Source organism: Hippocampus guttulatus, chromosome 2 (assembly GCF_054856545.1).
Source record: "Hippocampus guttulatus isolate MCC_2025c chromosome 2, RoL_Hgut_1.0, whole genome shotgun sequence".
In the NCBI taxonomy this organism is placed as follows: Eukaryota; Metazoa; Chordata; class Actinopteri; order Syngnathiformes; family Syngnathidae; genus Hippocampus; species Hippocampus guttulatus.
In genome coordinates, this window is record NC_141262.1 from 33,704,388 (window position 1) to 33,725,381 (window position 20,994).

Genomic DNA, 20,994 nt, shown 5'->3' on the forward strand with positions numbered 1-20,994 from the left:
TTTGTATGACATTAAATCATGTACAGGTGAGTGGGTTGAAACTGTATTTCAGGGGGATTGTGTAGGTTTTGAATTAAGAGTGTGCTGCTTACAAACGGTAGTTATTTTGTTGTGTGGGGTATTTATTGGCTTCGTTCTGTTCCTGTGTGGAGCATGCTCTCCCGTGCCTGCGCGGGTTTTCTCCGGGTTCCTCCCACATTCCAAAAGCATGCATGGCAGGTTAATGAAATACTCTAAATTGTCCTGAGGTGTGAGTGTGAGCACGTATGGTTATTCGTCTCTGTGTGCCCGGCGATTGGCTGGCAACCAGTTCAGGGTGTCCCCTGCCTACTGCCCGAAGACAGCTGGGATAGGCTCCAGAATGCCCAGCAACCATTGTGAGGATAAGTGGATCAGAAAATGAATGGAAGGAGAGATATGTTAGTTTGGAAAAATCTATTTTGGTGCTAATAAGGTGGTAATTGTTTTTAATCGGATAAATGTGTAAGCAGCAAAAATGCGACCCAAATTTTATGCAAGAGTTTTATTGATATTTGTATTTACAACATCAATCTGTTTGCTGTCTGGATTACTGGGTGCCTGATGATGTCAGAGGTCGAAGGCCGTCTCGTTGGGTCAGGGTTGATCATCAGCTGAAAACCAAAATCGGCACAGGATATATTAATAAAAACGCTTGCGTCATTTTTCTCCTATAACAGCATAATTACCGTATTTTTTTGGACGATAGGTAGCACTTTTTTTCCCATAGTTTGGTTTACGCAGGTGCAACTTTTATGTATTAAAATGAGAGCTCTGACTCAGAATCCTCGTTCCCTAACCATGTTGATTAATTACCGCTGGTGGAAAGGTGACGGAAATGAAGCAAAAGTGTTTGACAACCATCTGCCAACTGCCCAAAGCAAGTAGAAGAAGAAATGGAAGCAGAAGTAGTAGCAGACTTCCTTATGGCACAGCAAATATTTACAGCACCAGAATGCACAATAACTGACCAGGATTCTATCTTTGGCCACAATGTAACACGCGCTTCTAGGTAAAGTAAGCCATTCTAAACGAAAAAGGAAAACGTTTCCATTGTTAGAAGTTCCGTCCAATGAAAACTCGTTTGCCGCACTAAACAAGGGGTGCGTTGGGAAATTGCCTCTGATGGTTTAACACCTCTCAGAGTGTGCGTGTTCAGAGAGGCAGAGCGCACTGGTACTCCCTTTCCATAAATTTCATAACGCAGGCTATGTGACAAACCCAATCAGCAGCTTGTGCTTGAGCTGTTTCGATCTGTACTGGCTGGCCCGCAAGACTCCACTTTATTCCGTTGGGTCACTCTGAATAACCGAAGGTCACCTTTGAACATCGCACGAGATTTCCGAATGGTCAGAGTGAATGAAGCATTGCACCCTCTGAGGGTATTTCTGAATGGGAATGGCGATATTGGGTTCGAGTCCAAGCTCCACTGTTCTTGGTCTTATTTTTTTGTGGAATAAATGTTCCCCTAAAATGAGACTTACTCTCTGGGATGACTTTGATATGTTTCATCAATAAAATTGAATTGAGTTTTTCTTTTTCATGATGCGTTTTTTTGACTGGTGCAATTGATACTCCGGGATGATTTATAGTCTGAAAAATATGGTAATTGGCATTACCCCTTCATTCTTGTAAGTGGATGAAGTTCCAAATTTTTAGACATAAACCATGTCAAATCAACATGTTTTGGGTACATGGCAGTATAAAAACACCGGACAATCACCTCAAGAAGACTGAGAAACTCTGATGCAATCACACATGGGATGGTGGGAAGCTCGCCTTTTCGGATTTTGTGCCACCCGAGTCCATTGGGGGGCAGAGCCTCCGCCCCCGAAGCGCTAACAACTGTCAGACCGAGAGCAAAAATGTCGGCCTTTGTCAAGTTACTGTAGTCCTGCAAAAGTAAACAGGAGGGAGATGTTAATGTGAATTTTTCAATGATTCTGATTTTTAGTTGTTGTTGTTGTTGGGGGCAGGTGTGTGCGTGGGGAGGGGGAAGGGAGACAAACCTCTTGTAGAACTTCATTAGCCAGATATCTGCTGTCACCTTCTTCCACGTAAGGACTGTTTGCCGGTGTCACATGACCAAGATCACCTGGAAGATGGACATATGTGTTTCAAGATAAAATGTCAATGTTCATCAAGTGAATTCAATCAATTAAGTTATTAATGTCGTGCATGTCGTTCCTAACTTTGAAATGTAAACCAAGGACACAGTTGAAGCTAGCAGCGGAAGGGGATTGGCGGGCTGTTAAAAAAAAAAAATAATAATAATTTAAAACGTTTTTTTTTAAAACCAAACCTATTTTGTAGGTAACACCGGTGTCACACGTGCCATCTTCATCAAAGCTGCTTCCAGACGTCTTGGATATGAAGATGTTGCCTTGGAAACAAAACAAGAATTGATGAAGATTAGTTTCCCACTTTGCACGGCATCTCTTTGAAGCACAACCACTAAAACTCACTCGGTTTGATGTCCATGTGCACCAGGGACATTGAGTGGATGCACGCCAGGCCTCGCGCAACTTGCAGCAGCACATCTTTGAGGGCCATTTCCGACAAAGGCTTGGATTGGCATTCAATGACATCTGCCAGCGTGCCGCCGTCGCAGTACTCGTTCTGAATGAGCAAGTGGTCATCCTCCACCCAGGACGAGTAGTACTGCACCACGTTGGGATGCCGGGCTAGTACGGCATGGGCAAACACTTCCCGCATGATGTATTGTCTGCATGGGAGGAACAAAGACAATTGTAAATGTTTCCACGGTTTATGGTAAACTTTGAGCTCCATGATATCAATTCTTTGTCATATGAAATTCTCCACTTACTTATCTACCGATCCCATAAGTGGTTTACTTGATCGCTTGATGGCGTAGATGCAGCCATCCAGCCTTTTCGCACATTTGAACACCGCAGAGAACTGCCCATGGCCGATCGTCTCCAGCTCGAAGAACTCTGAGTTGTAGCGGGACGTCACGTCGTTTCTTATGGCAGTCAACCTCTAAAAGTGGCAAGCAAAGGGGGATTACCGTCATTTCTTGTGACTTTTCACCCCCTTATATAATATCCACCCCCTCTTAAAAAGCATTCCAAACATACCAATACTCTAGTGTAAATTATTTTCCTTTGAAATGTCTTTACTTTGCTTTTTGATGTTCAACTCTCTTGTTTGTTACCGTTTTTAAATATTTTACTTAACTCATTCACTCCCAAAGACGTTTTTAAACGTCTTTTCAGACTTGGTCTAGAATTGGCTGGTACTGAATGAGTTAATTACTTGAAGTACAGTGAGTTACACCTTTTGTATGAAATGCGGTATATAAATAAAATTGCCTTGCCAACACATAAGCCGACTACTGGCATTCACTAAACATGTAGAATCTTAAGACAGCGTCATGATTACTGTTATCTGGTGGCTGTAAAAGATAATTACACTAAGTGACATGATCCACACCCTCCCACATTCACTTTGCCACAACTGCTACAACTCCACAGGATGTAAATAGCCAATGACGTGCCCCTATGTGCTCAGACAAAGTGTCACAAGTCCACAAACAGCTCGCTGCCAATGCTAGCGGTCTAATGTGGCTAACCGACACACGTTTATATGGATGAACTGCAGGATACGAGCGCAAAACATGTACTTACTTTATATCATAAAGTCAGTGCTGAGAAGAACATCAATGAGGTAAGATATAAGGAGTTATAAGGAAAGTAAGCTCTTATTTAACTGCTGCAACTGTAGCGGACATTAAATAGCCACAATAATGCCAGACAACTTATATGAATGTTATATTACATCATTTGGAACTGGTAGGCACTGGTAAATGTTACATTTTTTTTGTAATGTTTTAATCAAGATTTGTACAATATGGGAGAATGATATTGGATCTTTTTGGAAAAAAAATTACAGTAAATACAGTTCCCACCATAAATTGCTGCTTTGCTATAATTGGAAATAAGAAGTGAATCTGTCACAACTCAAGTTTCTTTATTTACAAAAGTAAAAACAACAACAAATGTCATCCCCTTCAGAGATATGCAAATTTCTCCATTGTGAGACAATAAAGCTTTTCGTATCTTATATAATTACCTTGGGGTCTCCTTTAGCATTACTTGTATTCTTGTCTTCACCATAAGACCTGGGAAAAAAACAGTTTGTTTGGGTTTTTCTTTTTTGGGGTGGAGAAAACGGGGAGCAAAGGGCAGTCATCTGCACATATCAAGAACATATACATACAGGTATGCTGTCTTGCGCTGGTTCTTTTGCAGTGTAGGAGACAGGGCGAGGAGGGAGACGGGACTGAATGGATTCAAGTTGACCTGAGGTCTGATGCTGTTGCCCTCTGTGCTGGACCTTGCTGAAGGTTTGCCATTCTTGAATAGGGATCGCCTGCAGGATAACGTGAGGCTGGAGTTCTTCGCTCGGGGTAGCACACTCTGTGCAAACACACACAATGACATCTATTCAGTACAACTAGTTGGCTCACGTGAGTGCGTGCCCACTCACCAAGTTTGAAAGTTAACAAATGTTTAAAAAAAAAAAGTGTCTGTGGGTTGGTCAAGCCAAATAGAATTTTGCTCCACATCGAGTTTCTTGACCTATTATTTTCAACTTCCATTTCAACTATACTGCCAGTCAAAGTCAAAAGGCAATAAGCAGAGCTTCATTGAGCAACACTTCATATCTGGCGGTTTTTGATAAAGAGAAGATAGAAACAGCTGCCGGTGGTCTTTGCATCACTGAATTAAGCAAAGGTAACAAATTACAGTACCTCAAAATACACTATCCAAAATATTCTCGGCACAACTGCTGGTAACCCCAGCTGACACAGTCATTGTATACCGCAGTGGCTAATGCTTTAGCCAGGAAATAGGTACGTTCTCATATGTCCGTGGAAGCAAAATTCTGTACACCTTGTTGATGAATAGAAAACATGAAACTTCAAAATATATATAATGCCATAAGAAATTTGGGTCACTATTTTAACAGAGGTTGCCTAATGTGGCCTTTGATGAAACTCTCATTAAAAAAAGAGAGATTACTGTACACCAGGGGTCACTATCCAACATGAGTGCCTTGGGGCACCAGGTAGCCTCCAAAGACCACATGAGTAGCCAGCTGGCCTGTTCTAAATGTAGTTAACCAGTGATCGAACATTGTGATCTTGTAGGAATGCTCATTTGAAAAGGTAAACACCGGCAAAAATTATAGAAATAAAGTTGTACATATTTAGCCAGTTCCTAATTCCCGATCAGTGTCTTCACATAATTAGCAATAACACCAACAACATTCTTTTTCGTTTGGCTCTCCTCTTTCTGTTCGGCTCTCGACGAAGGCGGACGCTTTTTTTGCTCTGCTCCTGGTCCTGTCCCCCCCCTGCTCGCCACTCAGTCTATGTGCTGTCTTCTCCTAGCCTCTGCCGTATTTTTCATCCTAAAAAACAAATCATGGAATTGGTTGGCTGGTCTCTTGATGCAATCGACAAGATTTCCTCGACGAGAAGAGCAGGCAGTGGGGAGCCTGCTTGCCCCTCGGGACATTTGCTGCTGGGAGATCCATGGAGGAAGAGTCCATGGATCTCCCAGCACCCTAGATCCATGGAGGAAGCGGAGAATGGTGTGCCTGTCAATACTGTCCGTTGAGGAGGAGAAAGACATCTACATTATCGGCCTTTTGATAACAGGTATGCTGCTGTTTGGTGTTGGCAGCTTGCTGTTCTATCGCAAAATTCAACCGACGGGAGCGGCTCTATTGGAAGTGAAGAAGCTGCCGGTCACTCTGGATGGCTTGGCGCGAATGCCCAACACTCAGACTCAAGCGGTGACTGAGCTCAACCGCAATTACGGTTCTCGAGCGTCTCCGTACGATCGACAACAACAGGGAGAAGTGGAATTCTCGCTTCGAAAAGGAATTGAGGATTTGGCTGATCGGCGCCAGTGAAGGGGTACAGCCACGGACTCAAGGCCACCTGAAACTGTTGGCGGCCGTCCCTCCAAAACAAACAACGCTATTTGGACCCCTTTCCCCTGGATGGAAGGTATGCGCGGACGCTAGTGCCCCCCACCATCACCCACTCCTTCTAGGCCATGGACTGATAAGCCAGGACTGTCTTCATGAGCAGACCTTGACGAAGCAGCTGCGGCCTGTTCACGCATACACATACACAACCAGACAATCACACGCGGATACACATCCTCATCCTCACCGCCTTCATCGTTCCGCTTCTTTTTCCCCGCGACGTGGAATGATCTGCGGTGCGCACGGCAGACTGTGCAGCTGGTCGGGCGGGCCGCGTCGCGGTCACCCCCCTCCCACTCCCCCCTTCCCATTCATCCTCCCCCTCATTACATGTTATGTCTTGTGACTTGTTGTGACTGTCATATGCTTATTTATGTGCTAGGGTCTTTTTTTATCCTGGACTTAAATTATCCTCAGAAGAGGATAGTTCGAGCGTGGGTTTTTTTCCCCCCTTTTTTGTCCCGATTGCGGGACAAATAAAGGATATCTTAACATATTAGTAACACTAATTTGTTGTTTCGCGATGATGTATCAAACTGCAAGTCCTTCACAATTATCATTAGCCAAGAAGTAGCTTTCACTTTCAAAGAGGTTTGTGCCCCCTACTGTACACCACTGTTCAAAGGTTAGGGGTCAGTTAGTTTAATCCTAACCTTAACATTCCATTAGTCAAAAATATCGTACGAGTCTAGAGTAGACGTTGGTTGCTATAAAACGGTACTTAAAAAAAGACATTCCAAAGTGACCTTACTTAATGCTGTATATGATATAGAATTTAAAATGGGGAAAAATAACTGGGGAGATCCACTGAAAATGCATTGCCGAGAAATATAAAAAATGGTTCCCACTTACCCGACTCATCAAACAGGAGTCTTGTAAAATGTCCTGCGTTGATATGGCCGTTTTTCTCAAAACTATTTAATTAATAATTTGTTATTGGGCATGTAGTTATTTTAACATTACGTTTGTGCGGAATAAGTTAATTATAATCATATGAATTAATACAATGAAAATGCTGGTGGAAACTATTTTACATACATCATCATTTTTTTCACCCACAATTCCATTCAAATACCGAACGTGAAATAAGAAAAACAACCCCCGCATGCAAAAGCAACAACCAAATCGATTGCAACGTACAACAGTCGTCAATCCCAATATAGACTGCAACTGACATGGCGTTAACGGCCAATACATACCGTTAGTTTCTGCGACGTCTCGAAAAGTCTTCGTCTCCTAACATTTTTGCACCGAGTCTTCGTGGATTGAGTTTGGAGGGACGCTCGCTCCGGTGAGTCCTCGTAGAATCGGGAATGTCTCTTGGGAGGCGTGGAGCATGAGGCTAAGAGATCCGTGTTCGGGGATCCACAGGCTTTCAGGCCCCACAGCCTGACCTCGTCACCCCCGCATGAACGGCTCCTCAGGGGGCTGCTGCGGTATTCCAGCCGCTTGGCAGCGGTGCTTCGTCGCTTGCGCATTGGAACACACTGTTCGGTGTCCCGACTCGACGGCGGTGTTATCTCCATGGCTCCGTGCATCTTCTCCTGCACACCGAGCACAGTCCTTTGACCAACCTTCCAAAAACCCGTTTCAAAGCACCGCCAGATTGTTGGTGACGTCACGAATGAGAGCCAATCAGCGCCTCGTTCTTCTATTTCTTTGGTTGGTTGGTTGGCAGCTGGCAACTGTAAATGTAACACTACTGCTACCTAGCGAACTACTGTAGTACAATGTTGTACTGAGAAACGTCCTCGCGTAAAATCATCGGAATAAATCAGAGCAATGCGGAAAATACGGTCATTTATTTCAGGTGAGGAAAAAGTAACAAAAAATAAAAATCTCGAGTAATTATTTTAAATTAAAAAAAAATTCCTTTGCATTTCATATATTTATTTGTAGAATTGAACTTCTGAAATACTGTACTGTATTCATTTCATTAAGGTCAGATGCAACGATACAAAGTCTGTACTCTAAGCAAAGACAGACTGTTGAGTATTAATTAAATGATTTATTTTTTGTTCCTTATTTTACCAAAACTTTTAGCTAATTCCTCCTACTAGGACTTCAAAATTCCAGTCCCATGCCTTAACTCGGTCATTTCGTTTTCTGTATTCTGCTTATTTGGTGCAGAAGACGTTTGCACATTTTGAGCATAACATCTGCGATCCACTGATGAAAGGACACTTTGATTTTCATCTCTTTCATCTATAACTGGTTCAAACAACAAAGTGTATGTGACACGTGAAAGGACTGTTTTCAACTGTTTTATTAAAACATGGCCTAACTTGGTTGTCTATAAAGTAACAACTTACATACAGAGGCTTTAAATGATTCCCATGTATAATAGTAGAGTATGTATGAAAACAAACAAGGCCTTTGATTCATTTCTATTTCTAACCAGGCTCAGCCAAACTCCCACAAAGGTTGCAGCATTACCCAGCATGCACTGGACAGAACTGTAGACTACCCTACTGCAGAGTTGTCACCCTGAAAACAACTCTACCACTATGTTACCCCTGAAATAAAGATTTATATGTGAAGAAACACCAAGCTGCTAAATTGAGACTATGTACCCATTTGGTTTTCGAGAGAACCAACACGTCCAGTCCAACCAGCAAAGAGAGTCAGTCGGTAGAATTGGATATGGGCATCCATTCTCCCCTTTACACCCTCTTCATGCCTCTTCCCATCAGGCAGGCAAAAATGGTCATCACCATTTTGGGGTTGACCTCTACCAAGTCCTCAGGCAGGGCATAGACCTTGGCGCCAATCTTTCTTGCCATGGAAATGGCATACCTGGTACAGGATAAGGTCAGAATTAACGTCATGCTGGAAAATGATGTATCATGAATGGGTGGTAAAAGTACAATGACAGGTGTTAACAGTATAATTGCATAAAATCCCCTCAAATAATCTGTTATTCAAAACGTGGGTCTTTACTTGGCATTCTTGACTTTGTCCTCATCTGTCAGATTGTCTTTTTGAACCAGTTCGAAGTTCACACTCCCCGGTTGGATGGCATCAATTAGGTCCAAAACTGGAATACTAGTATTTAGTGACCTGTCCTGGACAGCAAAAGCAATAACATATTTACAAGATGAGCTCCGCCCTTTGTTGATGAATAATTCTAAGATTTCAAGATGAAAACATATGCAGTGAGCTTTTAAAATACGGTACCATCGTATCATCCAACAATTTATTTTACAGTACCCCAAGAAAAAATTGGTAAATCGGGCTCACCCATCAAAATCTCATTACCTTGAAGCTTTTGATAGAAGAAGTCTTGCCGGCTTCAGACAAAGTTTTGTTCACCCATGTGATTATTAAATCCTCTCCTGCAACTGCTCCATCCCCAAGGTCTTCGAGCAAATTTAACGTGTACCTTCATCAGGACCAAAAATGACATTTGTCAGGCAATGAAATGTGTGGTTTCATTTAGACTTCGATTGAACGACTCCACTCGATCCATTCTTGCTCATAGGGGGTCTCATGAAGTTGAACTTTTAAATCACCTTCTCATCAGCTGCCACACCAGCGCGAGAGTGAGAGTCGCATTTCCATCATAGAGGTCCTGTCCTGCAATTCCCACGAGCGAGAAACCAGCTTGCTTCTTTCCCAGCTCCACAGCGTAGTTACAGTTTTCTATCTGCCACAGACAAACACACACAAACGTAATTTTTTCCCCCTCCAATGTATGGAAACCCTTAACCATGTATAACATGACGCAATTTAACCTTTTTCAGATGGCCTCCCCCTACTGCCTTGAATGGAGGCATGTTGACTCTGTTGTCCCAGTCCACCGGCACCTTACTTTTTTCATATAGTTGCAGAATAGCCATGGCATCCTGCAGATCGCTGTATTGAACCACAAACACCCAAAAGTTACGATCCGTGTGTTCAGTATAGCAACAGAGAGCCAAAGTGACTGCTCCAACATGCCGACAAACTGACCCATAGATGTGGTGAACACGTGGACTGACTCCCAGAGAGTTCATCCAGTTCCTGAATGTTCTCTCCTCTCTGGTCTCACCTTGGAAGTAGAAGAGAAAGAAAAGCAAAAGGAGAGGGGAAACTTCTCAGGGAAAGCTGGACATGCAGGTAAGTCTTGGTTTACCAAGTACTGATATGAAATTTTGAGTAGAGCCCTGACTAAATCATTCGGCCGATGTAATCAGTTGATATGAGGTCTTTTAAAATCGGCCCAAAAATTTGCCTGATTTGATTTTTATTTATCGCACATGAACACAAGACAAAAGATCAAGATGTGAAACAAAAACCTCTCAGTCATGAAGTTAAATACCAAAGTAGAAACTATTACAAAACAGTCAGATGTTTGGCCTGAAATATCTTTAGTATTATAATTGTTAAAGGCCAAAAAAAAGGCATTTTATTCATTATATTATGTTTAAATTCAGAGTCCGATTTATTATCAGAATTTCATGCTGCTAACTAACAGACTCAGCCGAAAGGAAAAAATCCGTATCTGTCCGACACTTGTTTTGTATTACTTTTATATGACAAGGAAATAAGGACAGTAGTTCGTCCATCCATCCATCTATTTTCTGATCCACCTAACCTCACAAGTGTCACGGGCGCGCTGGACTCTATCCCAGCTGTCTTTGGGCAATAGGCAGGGGACACCCTGAACCGGTTGCCAACCAATCGCAGGGTACACATAGACGAACAACCGTCCACGCTCACATTCATACATAGGGACATTTTAGAGCATTCCATTGACCTGCCTCACATGTTTTTGGAATGTGGGATGAAACCGGAGTACCCAGAGAAAATCCACGCAGGCACGGGGAGAAGATGCAAATGCCACACAGGAAGGCCGGAGCCAGAATCAAACCCTGGACCTCTACACTGTGAGGCCGGCGTGATAACCAGTTGCCCACCGTGCCACCCTGCTTCAGTTATTTCAGGATGAATTCATTAATAAGCAATTTCAGACAATAGCCCGAATTCTTAATCCGTCAATTGATTTTTACGTCGACCCTGGCAAGCCCATATATTCATGCATTATGAATTGGAAAGTAAAAATGCCCGAGTGTGAGAGTGTAGATGTGCTTTCTCCTTGCAAATTCCCAAAGTAAAGAAACAATTATAATACACAACTTCAGAATTTCCAGCTATCTCCTGTAAAGTATTGATTGGCTGGCAACCAGTTCAGGGTGTACCCCGCCCTCTGTCCGGAGACGGCTGGGATAGGCTCCAGCACGCCCACTTCCCTCGAGAGGATAAGCGGATCAGAAAATGAATGGATGTTCATATGTGTGAATGTGAAGCACAGTTGCTGAATGAGTCTCACTCTCAAGATTCCAGTCTTGGTTCTCCGGTTTAGTCAGGGCCGGGTGTTTGTTAAAGAGTGTGGCCACAAAGGCCATGTTGAGCTTTGAGTTTCCGGATACGACATCAGTAGCTGTCACAAACTGTCGACAGCCAAGACGATCGGCTTGTTGCAGCATGAGCTCTGCTCTCTTTGTAAGATCTTTCTCCTGGTGACACACATGTAGGGCTTGTAAAGACACAGACAATAGGTTCTTTTTTCAAAAGAAGAGACTCTAGTGTGTGACCAGCACAAAGGGAATGAAAGGAGCCGCTTTGGCTATGACCACGTCCACAGCGGTGCTGTCCTCTCTCTCGCAGATCTGAACTCAGTAGCGCTTGTTTGCGAAATTACCAACATTGGGTCTAACCTGCCACAACGCCAGGCACCGCGCAGGATTTATGACAATCGTGAAAGCAGAGCCCAATGTATGTATGAAATTGATATACGAACACCATAAATGTGTTTGAACATCTTCTAAAAAGAACCATTTTCAGATGATTGCTGCATTTTTGAACAACATTCTTCACATAATTTTTGTTTAACTGTGACGCAATAATGTAGTCTATTAGAAAAAGTACGTTTTACAGACCATATAGCTTCTTTCATCTTACATAAAGTCCAACCATATCGATTTCAACTCGATCAACGCCCTCTTTGCTGCCATCTGGTGCGATCTGCTCCAGTAGGTGGAAATAAGCCTTGGAGTCCTATACACAGGAGCAGAAAAAGGTTCAAATTAATATGAAGTTCTACTGTCTGGCATGACTCAAGATTCCAAAATGAAACGTGCAAGATTGTTCAGCCTTGATGGAGGTCAGTGCTTTCGTGACAATGCCCAAGGCAACACAGGGAATTTACGCACAATCTTTAAACAACTGCAGTGCTAAATCTTGCATACTTTCAATGTTATCTGACCTTAATATCTCCTGAAAAGTTTGTCAGGGTCATGCCAACTTTCTTCAGGTGGAAATTGGCCCAGCGCAGCAACAACTCCTCTGGGCTGAGTTTCATCAACTCCTCCAAACTCTCCCCTTCCTCCAGCAGCGCCGCAATCGCTGTAAGATAAGAAGCGTGACGATGTTTAAATCAACTGTGAGCATTGCTAGACACTAGTTTTCCTTATCAGAGGATGGCTCTAGGTTTGGTGTTCTTTAGAATTTCATCCACGAATGGAGTATGTGGGACGGTATGTCTTTGCATCGGTACCTTCATTACGGCTCAGCTCAATATCTGCAAAAAGTCCGATCTTAATGATTTGCCAGAGGAGTCCGAGGACCAGATGAGGTTTTCCCTCTTTCAGATCTTGAGCTCCAATGTTGACGACTTGGCAGCCAATAGCTGAGGCTGAGTTCAGAGCCAAATTGAGATTCTCCTGTTTACGAGCGACACAATCCCAGTGAGTGAGAAAATATTTTGAATTGCACAAGAAAATAGGATTATCAGTGCCAATGAGTTTTGCAGCGAATCGGCAACCATATTTGAATAACACAGTACATCATTGCATATGTTGCTCTAAATCAGAGGTTCTTAACCTGGGTTCGATCGAACCCCAGGGGTTTGGTGAGTCGGTCTCAGGGGTTCGACAGAGCCTCTGCTGTGGAGGGTAAGACACACGCGACTCAACATGTTCGTTCGTCATGACACGCCCGCTTGGCCATCACTGGCTGCAGATGATCACATGACATTGCTTGTCCAATCAGTGCTGTGGGAAATTTAGTTCGCTTCGTAGTCAACGTGTAACTGTCTGTGATAGTACGTCGTTCAATAAAAAAAAAAAAAGGAAAAAAAAGTATACTTATCCCTTGAAATGTTATTCACTTTTTTTCTGTTTTTAATAAATGCGTTTTTTAAAATATCTTGAATTTGTAAATAATTGATATATTTATTTTTCACTCATGAACGTTTCGGTGAATGTGCATATTAACTGGTTAGGTTCGATACCTCTAAAAAGGTTAAGAACCACTGCTCTAAATCTTGTAACTGCTAGTGTTGGAAATTTCTAATTACATGTGTTCAAGAGATGTGCATTACTAAAACAGTCCCAAATCAGGTATTTCCAGGTGTGAATGGTGGTTTCACTATGTCAGCGCTGTGACATGTGAGAAGCAAATCCTCAAGAATGTATCCTGCCTATGCAGAAAATTAATGGATGGAATGAATCTAATGTGGACACGCCAAATAGCACGCATTAGAGCAATTTAGGTTTGAGACACAGCGTGTGTATACTTTGATGGAGATTTACGATATCGGTGCATGATTTGCACACCTACACCTGCTCAGTAAGTTTACCAAATCTGCTTTCTCATGTTCATGATACCTTTGTAAATAGCTCAGTTCCCAACACAATGGTAATGGCGCATTGATGCTATTATAAACATAACAAATCCAAAACAAGCACCCCACCTGTGTAGTGAAGGCGGTGAGTTTCTTTGTATTAATGGTTCGCTCATCAATGGTCTCAGGAACAGATTGGTTGATGAGTTTGCTGCACAAACAAATCACAGGTCCAATATGATATTCTATATTGTTTGAGGGCTCCAAGTTAAGACTTAGTCAAGGCTACAGTCAATAGAACAAAAGAACAATGCAAAGCTTGTACATAGAAAAAAAAACGTCCATAAATGTATAGACCCGAGGCAACTATAGCTGGCAGAGTAGTCCTGATTCGTTTCTTAGCATTTCCTGATCCAAAGTGAATCAAGTTCTTCTTGTGTCAAACCAAAAAGAAAATCTGCATTTTGACTCCGGCGGTTAACCACCAAAGGGCTAAATAGTCTCCTTGACCACGTTTGGTGGTGGGAATGACTTTGCACCTGACTTTTTCTCATCAGGCATTTAGCCATGAAGTATTTATGTGATGACTATAATGCATACATATGCTGCGATACATAAATGTCCATTAAAAATGTACCAAAGCACAATGCCGTCTGCCAGCGCTTTGAAGAGAGCTCCGGTGTCAGGGTTGATGGGCAGCACGTGTTTGCAGTCTGGATCCTTCTCCAAAATAGAATTGATGTAGTTTGCAAAGGCAAAGCGCTCCTGTTCTGGAAGACATGGCTAATTTGTAAACCTCAACTGTTTAAGTGTAAATGATGGCATCCTCATTGACTTGAGTAAAGTGTGCTTTTTTGACACAAGAACAGAGTTTTGAGCAGGATGCTGGAATTAGAAAATATTGGCATTCTACTGCAAAATGTGTTTGTGGAGACACTGTTTTTACACATGAACATAATTAGGCTTTTCAATGAGATAAAACTCGTGAACTCGGTCTGCAGGTCTGTGTCTGTGTACATGTCCCCCCTTCTCTCTCCACTAAACATGGCAACTTAGTGACTGTTAGTAAATAGCTAGACAAGGCTGTGAAACCACAGACTCGATTATTAAAAAAACCTTGTGGGTTAAGCATCATGCTACAATGCGTTTTTAGGGAGTGCCACTTGAATCAACAGCACCCACGACAGTTTTTTGTATGGATGCTGTATTGGACTTTCCATTGTGGTTAATTTTTCACCAAACCTTATCAGGGAATGTGCAGACATTCCTACATGTCGGTTTTGAGGAGGAGGAGGAGAATGCGGGGGGCTCGCTCAACTCAATTGTATTTATATAGCACTTTAAAACATCTACCGCTGTACTGTAGACAAAGTGCTGTACATCAAGCAAAATAATTCAAACAACAACAAATAAAACAATAGATTTACAACGACGACAATAGAAAGCACAAAAACAGTCAAACGAAAAATCAAGTCTAATGCAGAGTCAAAGGCCAAAAAATAAAAATTTGTTTTAATATAAGTTTTAAAGATGAGCAGCGAGGGGGCCTATCTAACGTTCAGTGGGATGTAATTCCAAAGAGAGGGACCAGGAACGGAAAAGGGTCGATCCCCTCTGAGCATCCGCTTAGTTCTCGGTACTTCTAATACTGTCTGGTCTGCAGACCTGAGGCACCAGGCAGGTCCATAGGGGCGGAGGAGCTCAGAGAGGTAAGGTGGAGCGATTTAAAAATGTAAAAAATATACAGTCTATACATGATTCTTACAAAGGACTCTAAAATGTATAGGGAGCCAGTGAAGGGATGCCAGAGTAGGAGTTATGTGCTCCCGCCTACGAGTACCACTCAAGAGGTGAGCAGCAGCATTTTGGACCAACTGGAGACGATTAATGGAGGATTGGCTGACTCCAAAGTAAAGTGCATTACAGTAATCCAGTTGAGATATGACGAAGGCATGAATTACTATGCTAAAGTGCTGTCGCGAAAGGAGATGGATTGCCATAGCCAGCTGCCGAAGATGAAAGAAGACGGATTCAACAACAGCACAAATTTGCCAGTCCAATTTAAAATCACTGTCCAGTTTAAGACCCAACTTCGAGTCTGTTGGCTTCAGATAAAGAGCCCAAGTCTGCAGGACCTGACATTATTAGAAGTACCAAGAACTAAACTGAGGCTCAGAGGGGATCGAGCCTTTTCTGTTGCTGGTCCCTCTCTGTGGAATGACCTCCCACTGAACATTCGGCAAGCCTCCTCGCTGCCCATCTTCAAAACCCTCCTCAAAACTCACTTGTATTCTTTGGCATTCGACTCAGCATGACTTAGATTTGTTCTTGTTCGGTGCTTTCTACTGTCTTTATTACAGATTTGTTTTACTGTTTAGTGTGTATGTTAAATTGCTCCATGTACAGCACTTTGTATGCAGCGATGGCTGTTTGAAAGTGCTCTATAAATACAGTTGAGTTGAGGTGAGTTGAGTTGAGGATGGGATATACAAGGGCCACAGAGACCAAACACGTCACTTCTGTTTTATTTTCATTGAAATTCAAGAAATTGAGTGCCATCCAGGTCTTGGATTTCCTCAAGAGCCTAGACAGACTCAAACAAATGCCAGGCAGATTTCAAAACACTTTGAGTGCAATTGATGACAAAGTGAGGAATTTGTTTTTGTATGAATAATCATAAATGAGGGCGGCGCAGTGGACAACTGGTTATCACGTCCACCTCACAGTGCAGAGGTTCAGGGTTCGATTCCGGCTGCAGCCTTCCAGTGTAGAGTTTGCATGTTCTCCCCGTGCCTATGTGGGGTTTCTTCGGGTGCTCTGGTTTCCTCCCACATTCCAAAAAGCCCCACATCAGTCTGACACTAGTTTTGTATTACTTTTATATGACAAGGAAATAAGGACTGATTTTTCTCCAATTGTCCATCCATCCATTTTCTAATCCACTTATCCTCACAAGGGTCACGGGGCGCGCTGGAGTTTATGCCAGCAGTCTTCAGGCATTAGGCAGGGTACACCCTTTCACCTGGTTGCCAGTCAATCACAGGGCACACATAGCCGAACAACCATTTGCGCTCAAAATCACACCAAGGGACAATTGCGAGTGTTCAATCAACCTGCTGTGCATGTTTTTGGAATGTGAGAGGAAACCCGAGTGTCTGGAGAAAACCCATGCACGCATGGGGAGAGCATGAAAACTCCATACAGGAAGGCCGTAGCCGGAATCAAACCCTGTGCTAACAAGTCGAAGACCATGTCGCCCTTCATTATTGTCAAGGAAAGTTTTTCATTTTGCACAGATAAATGTTTGTGCAAAAGACTTTTTTCAATTCTTACCAGAGATTGAATGTTGAGTTCCTTCACTTGAGATTTCACTGGTGCCCCCGATGGCAACAATACCTTCCTTCTTGTTAAGAGCCTTTCTGAACCCTTTGGCGATACGGTCGTCCTTCATATCCTTAAAAATCTGAACAAATCCACAAAAACACACAAGTACTAAAATAAAACTTGACTCTTCTCTTTAGATAACTCGCCATTATGCAGCAATGTTCATTGACAATGGAATATTTGGAAGGCAGCTTTACAATATATCCTAATATGATTGTGAAGAGTGTTGTATGCTTTTTAGTTGCGTGGCTGATTTCCTCATTCATTTAGTTAGTTAGTTAGTTAGTTAGTGTTACCTACAGCGGCGAACTCTTCAAGGCTGATGCGGCTGTCTTTGTCTCTGTCAAGTTTCTGGATGAGCTCACGAATCTGGTAGCCAGGTAAGGGACAATTGACCTCACGGAAGAGATCACCAAGCTCCTTGACGCAGATGTACCCATTGCCGTCCACGTCTATAGACAGCGGATGAAGTAGATAATGAGAAGAGAAAGCATGAGTGAAAATGCATTCAGACACTTTTGTTCTTGGCTTTCTTTTTGATTTTGTGGGGGGAAGTTTGGCTCTTTATTTTCAAAATGTTTTTTTTTTATGTATGGAGTTTTGACTACTGAGATTAAATAACCTTGAGTTGAGGCTTTGCCAGTGAGACAGCATTCCCTTTCTGAACCAGGCCAACAATCGTTCTATTTTATCCACACTGGCATAATGGATCAAAACCTGCTACTGAGTAGCTTTTTGTACATATTCTGCTGCTATCGTCTGCACTAATCTCACATCTGATGCCATGTGTTCCACAAATCTAGTTGTACGCAGGAGTGGCAAGACAAAAGCCATTTTTGGAAAGAAAGAAAGAAAGAATTTGGAAAAGAATCGTCTGGGAAACATCAAATGCGGAAGAACATTTGTGGGCAGATGAGAACAAAATGGAAGATGGTGGCCTCAATGAAAGATGCAATGTCTGGCACAAAATGAACACTGCACATTTTCCTGAATGCACCACTGTGAAACATGAGGGTGACAACATCATACTTTTCTTCAGCAGGGACAGTGAAGGAAAAACATTTGAGTTTAAAATTCAGTTCACATTTGGTCAAAGCCCAGACTTAAATGGCATAGAGAATCCACGGCAAGACTTAAAAACTGCTGTTCACAAATGCTCTCTTCCAATCTGACTGAGCGTCCCTCAAACTATTTTGCAGCCTCGAAATGTGCAAACCTGCTACTGACATATCATCATAGACTTGTACTGTAGGTGTTTAGTCCATAGCTAACCTAAAATTTACGGCTGCAACAATCTGTGACTCAAGCTCCTCTGGAGCCAGTCTGTCCTTGTCCTTGACGTATTGTCTTCCACCTTTGCCTTGTTAGTCTGAATGCATGCAATTCCTACTTACCTACTAAATGATTTACTCACCTACTTTCTGGAAGCCCTCTCTGATCTCCTCCATTTCCTCAGGGCTTATCTGCTGCGACATTGTGACCCCTGACAAAGAGGCCATAGGAAAGGAAACAGTGGGTAGATTTAAGTAGATTGGCATAGATGTGAGCATGGTGTGTCTTGTGATGGAGAATGTAAAATAGTTGCACTCCATAGCTTCTATCCCACTTGTCTTCTTCAGGTTCACGGGAGAAGCCTATCCCAGGTTGTGACGATTACATTTAGGTTTCAATGTTTTTTTACTTCCACCAGATGGCACTGCTTCAGGAAGAACACATTTTTAAGGTTTTTGTTTTTGCTCTCTGCGTTTGTATCTCGTTTTTATATATATATATATACACACACACACACACACACACACACCACCAACTGAATGAATAAAATGACTTTGATATTTTTAGTAATATGGATTTTTCCTCCAGTTGCTAAAACGTCATAAAGTCAAATTAGCACATGGACCTAACTAACTCATGTATTTCATGTTTCAAATTGTCTCCATCACACAATGCATATGCAATAACTCCAATTTCATCCGGATACAGGTACAGTACACACATTCTCACGCACTCGCACACACGTTGACGATGACAAACCAGTTTATCAGCGTACGATTCAGTGAAAATACTCTTATAATGTACTGTACCTTAGAATACAGATTAAACGCTGTGAGTGAGCTCATCTATTTTGCACGGTACGAGTGTGTAAAATCACAAACCATAAATTCGAGGCAGACAACATGTATATAGTGGTTGAAGTGAATACATAACCAACAAACAATGTATAATTAAATACCGCTTTGGTTTTCCATCACCCTGGAATGGACTGTAAAATAAAGAGGTGCAACGTGTCATATCAGAGGCATGAATGGTTTAGGAGAAAGCTTCAGCCCCTACCTGAAGTCCACCAAGTGACTGAGTAAAATCGAATTCCTCTCTGGAAGACAAGTCCCCGTTGTGTCTGCGTCGGGAAGCTCTTGGTTTTCTTCAGACACCGCCCGGCGAGAACTATAGCTCCGCCCATCCGCGACACCCTTTGATAGTATTCGAACCACGCCCTCCCCACCCTATTTCTCGCATCAGCAGCAGTCTTTGACTGTGACCTCCCAAGGAAAGCTTCAACGGTACGTCGCCACGTTTGGAAGCAAAGTTTCCTTTTAAAAAAAAAAAAAACAAACAAAAAAAACGGATTAAAAATACACTCATTGTCTTTGAGGATTCATTTTTCTGACCAGTTTTAATTTTTATTCCATACATTGGTAAACAGACACGATAAGTCTCCTTTTGTTTCAACTCTAACATCGACTACTTTATTTGAATAAACTCACAGGTTTAATCATGATATCACATACATCTTGAACTGATATGGGTAAAACAAATAAAAAACATGCAACTTAATTGTACTTTGACTTACAATTTTTTATTTAAAGGGAAAGTCAATCCCCCAAATTTCTTGAAAATAATGATTTTTATTCAGCCTTAGTATTCTAAACACGGCATTCCGATTAATATTGTGTCTGTGGACTATGAGTTAAGCAGCAAAAAGCACAGTTTTTTAAATCCATTTTAGGGGGCGGCCATTTTCCCATTTTCTGTCGACTGAAAATGATATCAAGGTTGCTTAGGGCTAAGGTCATAAATTAACAACTAATCACGGCTCACCTCTTTTCTGAAGCTGAGCCATGATTGGTTGTGACCTGAGCCCTGAGCAACTCTGACGTCATTTTCAGTCGACAGAAAGTGTCAATATGCCCCCCCCCCCAGATGGACAAAAACAGGTAGATTTTATTATTGAACTCAATCTCTGCTAACGTAATATTAATCACACGGCGCTTTTTAGACTAGTGGGGCTACACAGAACATTATATTGTAAAGAAAAAATTGGGGTTAACTTTCCTTGAAAGGAATATGCAAATGTTTTCATGTAGAATTACAAATTCAATTTCAAAATTGGAGGAGTGATGAGTGATTTAGTTTATTGGCCATGTAAAAGTGAGTTAAATTATGGTACTGCTGATTTGTATTTTTGTATTTTCCTACACAAACAGTGATTACTTCCTAAGTTGATCCTGCATAAATCGACTGTGTTGGCTTTTACTGTATTAGCAGTACACATATGCTGTATCAAAGTTCATCATTTGCACAGCCACTATATCGCAGATTTTTGTTGTCACAAATATCCAGTTGTGTGTTGGGGAAATTCCTGCTGTATTGGAATCTGCAGTTTAAAACAAACATTTTTTTATGGCTTGGCACAGGAAAGGAGAGCCACAGTCACTGATACATGTTTAAAATCAAACATGGCTTTCTTGTGCAACAATGTTAAGTGTGTAATAGCTAAAGTAATTGTCGACCAGGTTCTAAATAACACACAGTTTCAAGACAGTTAATACAAAGTGACATTGTGTTAATCTTCTTTGACTGTACCATGGGCTTGCAAGGTCTTCCTGCTCCTTCTACCAGTCTCTACATGCATGAATTCCTCATCCCTACGCTCCTCATACCTTCCCAAGCAAGCCCTTTCCCTATTC

General features: G+C 42.1%; 2 protein-coding genes across 4 annotated transcripts; both read right to left on the reverse strand.

Annotated features, from left to right (window-relative positions):
• Positions 1–513: 513 nt before the first annotated feature.
• LOC147209800 (wee1-like protein kinase) lies at positions 514–7,640 on the reverse strand. The gene is made up of 9 exons (XM_086105808.1): positions 7,239–7,640; positions 4,258–4,457; positions 4,111–4,159; positions 2,846–3,018; positions 2,484–2,743; positions 2,321–2,401; positions 2,028–2,113; positions 1,742–1,912; positions 514–632 (listed from the first exon to the last, which is right to left on the reverse strand). Exons 1-9 carry the CDS (start codon positions 7,575–7,577, stop codon positions 540–542), a joined length of 1,452 nt encoding a protein of 483 aa, XP_085961934.1. The 5' UTR covers positions 7,578–7,640; the 3' UTR covers positions 514–539.
• A 647-nt stretch (positions 7,641–8,287) lies between these two features.
• Positions 8,288–19,487, reverse strand: LOC147209801 (plastin-3-like). 3 transcript variants are annotated; one of them, XM_086105811.1, is made up of 16 exons: positions 19,361–19,487; positions 18,444–18,512; positions 17,330–17,481; positions 16,979–17,108; positions 14,283–14,415; positions 13,775–13,856; positions 12,578–12,743; positions 12,287–12,426; positions 11,983–12,078; positions 11,351–11,537; positions 9,991–10,069; positions 9,774–9,894; positions 9,552–9,685; positions 9,298–9,421; positions 8,980–9,104; positions 8,288–8,835 (listed from the first exon to the last, which is right to left on the reverse strand). In XM_086105811.1, exons 1-16 carry the CDS (start codon positions 19,485–19,487, stop codon positions 8,703–8,705), a joined length of 1,998 nt encoding a protein of 665 aa, XP_085961937.1. In that variant the 3' UTR covers positions 8,288–8,702. The 3 variants fall into 3 exon arrangements, with proteins under 3 accessions (XP_085961937.1, XP_085961938.1, XP_085961939.1); XM_086105812.1 differs by lacking the exon at positions 19,361–19,487 and adding an exon at positions 19,260–19,282; XM_086105813.1 differs by lacking the exons at positions 18,444–18,512; positions 19,361–19,487 and having other exon boundaries at positions 17,326–17,468.
• Positions 19,488–20,994: the final 1,507 nt, after the last annotated feature.